At 29.0% G+C, this 5,512-nt stretch overlaps 2 protein-coding genes across 4 annotated transcripts in view; one reads left to right on the forward strand and one right to left on the reverse strand.

Moving 5' to 3' along the window:
* The window catches only part of LOC119642778 (mitochondrial tRNA-specific 2-thiouridylase 1), a 2,836-nt gene extending 1,833 nt beyond the window's left edge, over positions 1-1,003 (reverse strand). The window contains exons 1-3 of one of the 2 annotated variants that reach the window (XM_038042052.1): positions 925-1,003; positions 289-537; positions 57-222 (exon numbers count right to left, since the gene is read on the reverse strand). In XM_038042052.1, coding sequence (XP_037897980.1) covers positions 57-222; positions 289-364 — 242 coding nt within the window. In that variant the 5' untranslated portion in view covers positions 365-537; positions 925-1,003. Of the gene's footprint in view, positions 1-56; positions 223-288; positions 538-924 lie in introns of those variants that run through there. The other variant, XM_038042060.1, reaches the window with a different exon arrangement.
* Positions 1,004-3,002: 1,999 nt separating this feature from the next.
* Positions 3,003-5,512, forward strand: part of LOC119640914 (acidic leucine-rich nuclear phosphoprotein 32-related protein 1) — a 30,027-nt gene continuing 27,517 nt past the window's right edge. The window contains exon 1 of one of the 2 annotated variants that reach the window (XM_038039259.1): positions 3,003-3,390. The gene's annotated coding sequence lies outside the window, so the exon portion shown is untranslated. The remainder of the gene's footprint in view (positions 3,391-5,512) is intronic. The other variant, XM_038039269.1, reaches the window with a different exon arrangement.

Raw genomic sequence — 5,512 nt, forward strand, 5'->3', positions numbered from 1 at the left:
ATATATATATATATATGCAAATGTATAGGTTTGCTCGCTTCACTCGCATTACTCACCTGAATACAGAATTCCAATAGTCTTTAACATAATTTACTTGATGTAATTCAATATCTAATTTCTGGCAGGTGTATTCAGCGTCTAGGAGATCTTGTTCGCCAGAGCAGCGGCCCGTCTCATCGTATTCATCCCAATTTTTCATAAATATACCCAAGACTTTGAAGCCTAACGAACAAAAAAAAAAAAAAGTTAAATATTAATTTTAAGTGTTTCATTAAAGATCATTGTCACCTTTTTCCTTGAGCAAATATGCACTAACCGCGCTATCTACGCCTCCTGATATTCCCACAACGACGTTTCGAAACATTATCAAGTAATTGAATTAATTTTTCAATTTTCATATAAATCGTGCTTGCGGCTTAAGTCGAACGTTATGATACCCTTGATTTTATATCAAACATCAGTTATAATTGTATAATATATGATAACTTATAAGACACAGCGTTTATACTTCGATTTGCTGCCAAAACACCTATTAGGCTATTCTTACAATGTATCAAATCGTACACACACACATATATATATATATATATATATATATATATATATATATATATATATAACTAATAAAGCCTGGACGAGGAGTAACCTAAGATTATGAATATGAACGTCAAGCCATCGGTAAGGTGATATTGCACAAAACTATTTGACCCAAAATGTGAATTCCGGGTAAATGATGTAACGTAAAATGATGGGAAGTTAACACATATTTAAAATAAGCCAAATGTACAGTTCATGTATTAATATAAAAGGAAGATTGTTAGTCAAGAAGAGAGGTATTGTCACTATTTTAAGAATCGATTTAACAATTGGAAGAAATTGAAAGTGAATGTAAAAATTGTTGCGAAGACAAGTAAGTTCGCATACATGATCTTTCGAAAGAAAGATCCACTATTTAGTTTTCTATCCGTTTAGCAGCTACACGATGCAAAACTTCTTATTACTTAAAGTATTCTCCGTGGTAGTGTCATAAATAAGCACAACAATGAAATCAGCTGATCGTCGAGAAGATGCAGCTGAGAATTGATAGGGTTTTCTTGTCATGTATATAAATTTTTATAATATTATTATTATTATTATTTTTGTAATTTTAGACTAATGAATTGAATTCTTAGACTAAAAAAAAGACATTATAATAATTTATAATAATACTATGTATGTATGTACGTAAGCGATATAGTTTGCTTTTTTTAATTTATTTAAACATCAAACACAAAGTAGTGTTAAGTTTTGAAAAATAACTGCAAGCAGACTCGATTTCATTCATAGGCATTATATGTTTATGTTCAGCATTGAGTTGAGTGGATTTCAAAACATTTCATTATATTGCGAGTTTTTTCTTAATTAAATATATGAAATATACTTTATAATAAAAAAATAAGTTAAACAAAGCACGAACAAGACGATCGCTTCGATGTCTTTTCAAAGGCAAAAAAAAAAAAAAAAAACAAAAGAGAACATTTTTATATATCATGAAATCAACAAATCAAAACCCTACCACCGTTTTTCTCTTTAGAATTGTTCATTTATTTATCATAATTTTTATATTATATTATTATTATATTATTATTATGATTATTGTTTAATTAATCTATAAAAACTTTTCTCTCGATTAGATAAAAAAAATGCGCATTTTTTAAATTTCACTTTTGCATTTCTTCGTCTGGTTTATGATTCTTGGTCAATGATAACATTTGCAAATAGTTGATATATCTGACAAATTAAATATTATTTTAAACTGTCCTACTTTTACAGCAACAAAATACAGATGGTACCTTACTTTTGAAGTGTAAACAATAGCACGTGCATAATAAATTTGCAACAATAACCACAAAAGATGCTAAGCTTAACAGCAACAATCACACACGATACGAACTTTACAGCAACAATTATATATGATGGTAGTAGCTTTACAGCAACAACCACAAACACAGTACGAACTTTATAGCAATTAAATACATATGCATGTCGAAAGCGTAGAAAGAGAAAAATTTCTCTCTCTTTCTTTCTATCTTTCTTTTTAGAGTTTGAAAGAGAAATCGTTAGCTCGTTATTGTCAATTGCCAAAATTGAAATATAAATGAGCAAATTTGTGTATTTTTTCTCTTCTCTCGGAAAGTGAAAACATCTCTCATTAGCAGGACACATAGCAAAGGCATCTGCAAAGCAAGCAAAGCAAATTCAAAATGAAAAACTATTTAAATAATCCAACACATGTATACATTTATTATATATATTTCTAAAAGAATTTACAATAAATTTTAAAAATATCAAGATAAAATAATAAAAAAGCATAAAATAATTAAATAAGTATATAAAGTATATAAATAAATGATTTTGTATTTGCTTAATTTTCAAATTTTTCATGTTTAAAGTTAATCATAATCACAATTTATTTCAGTTTTAAGTTTAATAATAATTTGCTGAGAAAAGTCTTGCCCTATGTCCGTCCCTGCTGAGGACATAAAAACATCATGCATCATGTATAACGAAATTGAAGCTTGAAAAGGACTTATGAATGGACTATCTATACTTTACCCGAATTCACATTTTCTTCTCTTTGCAAAAATACTCTTTCAACAAATTGTGCAAAGTATCCTTTGGCTTTTTTTATGCTCTTATGCTCTTATAGATTGGATATAACGACCGGGTATATAAGACGCGGCTACGATTACAGTTGAAAATAGTGAAAATAGTTGAAGATTAAATGGCAATACTTGTGCTCTGCGATGTATAACGGGTAAAAACGGTTGAATGCATTATAAATAATATGCATACAAATGTGAAAATATGTAAAATTAATTTTATAAAAAAAAAATTTTATTAAATCCGAAATTTGTGAACAAAAATATATATATATATATAAATAAAGCAAAATAAACTAAAATTGCAAATCAATAACAAATATGAATGTTTAAGCTTTTAATTAAAACAAAAAGAAAAAAAAAAAAAAAAAAAGAAATTCTACATTTTTGTATACTAATATATTTACATTGAAAAACATAAACAACATCAAGTTTACGAGATTTCTTCCGATTTTATCGATTATAACTGTTTAACCGTTTGTTATTGTTTTATATGAATAAATAAGACCAAATTCCCTTTCATACAATATGATGAATGAACGAACAGTCTTTGTTATTTATGTGACATACATCCCAGTTGTATTTTGTTTGTACTGATTGATTAAAACGAACTTTCTGCCTGTCAAATGCAGCAGCAGGCATTTTAATGAAACATAGGTAAAGTGAATTGCAATTTAATGTTAAAGAGAAGAAGAATAATTTTACAAAAAAACGAATAACGGTATAAGCATAAAGCATATACGCTAAAGTAAGTAATTATAAATATATTTTTATAATAATAGGCGATTGAGTAGGCGCCTAACCCGCCCCGGAGGGGGAAATTTTCATTTTTACATTATTATTAAAGCGTATTATTAAAGCTTAAAATTGTATAGTAAAAGTGACCGCGACTTGTAAACTCACTTTCTCTCTCTCTCTCTCTCTCTCTCTCTCTCTCTCTCTCTTTCTATTTCTCTCTCGATACTCTATATTCATTTTAAGTCTTTCTTCGTGAATGGACGGAGGAGTTCATTACTAACAACAGCAATCATATTAAATAGTATAGTATAGATATTTTTAAAGTAGAGATTATGAAATTTTGCCAAAAATTGATTTTCAAAAATCGATCCATACACGATATATACGAATATACGGCCCATCTGAACGTTGTTTATAAAATCCTGTTAATTGAATTTGGAAAGGAATGATCGAAATCAGGAATGAAATCGCAATAAACTAATGTTTCAAATTTCGATACTTGTTTATACATAATCCTTGCTCTGTAATAAACATTCATTGATTTGTCAATAATGCATTTTTGAGAGCAAAAAGAATTTCATTTAATTGGAAAATTTGCTACCTTAAATAAGCAAGTGATCAAAATTTTTCGACCTATGAAATTGCTTGGTAAGCAGGACGCATTATGCATTAACGTATAGGAGTAGAAGTATGCAAAGAGTTTATTAAAGAACCCAAACCGATCAAAGGATACGACCTATGCAGCAAGAATCGCGAACACCTCTACTTTCTATGATTTTTGCTTTTGCTACCCATGCATCACATATATATAAGTTTGCACTTTTATTCGAAAAAGAGAAAAAACCAATCGCGTCTGTCCATCCATTCATTTATCAACTATATAGAGTATGAAAGTCTTTTCTTAGGATAATGATAATAGATTTATATAAGATGCGGTCGCAGTCAATTTGTTTTTTTCGCTCTTTTAAAAATTAAATTTGACTGATATTACGAGTGAAAATATATTTGAAGAATATTTTAATTTTATTTCTTTACCCATTGCTTTCCTTATGCATATTGGCAAAGAAAAGCTAAAGGAATTTCATAAATATTAATGCATTTGATATTTAGCAAAGGGAATTTCATAGCAGGAAGTTACGGAAAAGCAAATGAAAACTTTCTCCTCTTTTTGTTAGACGCGTTTGAAAGGATGATATTTAAATGGACGCAGGGATACACACATGCATATATATACATATATATATATACATCTTTGATTTAAAAAGTGCAGCATAGGGAAGTCGATATCTTCAGTTGTTATATATTAGTTTTTAATGATATAGTGCAGCAAATGCATATATATATATATATGTCTGATCTGTTTTACTGGTACAAGTCTACTTTTGCCTATATTAATTGTTTTTGTGAAAACCCATCTAAGCACATTTTGGAATAACCTTTTTTTTTGTTCATTGGCTCAAATGATCCCTGAATTATTCAAGAGATGATGATCACGGTTGTATTGCAAGTTTACAGGCGCCTGGGTAAAGGGTAAAAACCTTTGAAACTCATTTTAGCTTTGAGTTTAAATTTTTTGCTTATGTCTCTCTCATATTATGTTTGTAAAACGTTTAAAAATTTGAAAATTTCAATTTAGTTGTGATTTCAAAATAAATCATCAAATCTCATGTAGAGTCCGATATGTTGGACAAAAAAATGCCCAATCGAGAACAAACTTTAAGACAGAGATGAGTTGAGAAAGTACGCATATCACTTCGGGAGAATAATCGTTGTATCATATTTAATTAATTCCTTGTGAGCTGTAAAGTGAACCATAGTTTATACAGAGCTGGCGTCAATGAATACATTATTCCTTGTCTGTTCAAGGTTTTCTTGCTTTATTTTTTTATATAATTTGAAATTAGCCAAGTAAGAAAATTTTATTCGGGCCGAAACTCGCCTGTTGACCGCCATTAAAATCTCTGTCGCCCCACGATTTTATTTATTTGTATAAGAAAGTCAATGGGATAAACTTCATTGTTCACCTTTTACTTCATTCAATTTATTGTAATAACAGAATTAATCCACAACGTCGTCACGCCCATTATAATTAATTTAGATATAACGCACTCACCTGGTCGCCTTCTACACAC

Source organism: Glossina fuscipes, unplaced genomic scaffold, assembly GCF_014805625.2.
Source record: "Glossina fuscipes isolate IAEA_lab_2018 unplaced genomic scaffold, Yale_Gfus_2 0, whole genome shotgun sequence".
Taxonomy (NCBI): domain Eukaryota; kingdom Metazoa; phylum Arthropoda; class Insecta; order Diptera; family Glossinidae; genus Glossina; species Glossina fuscipes.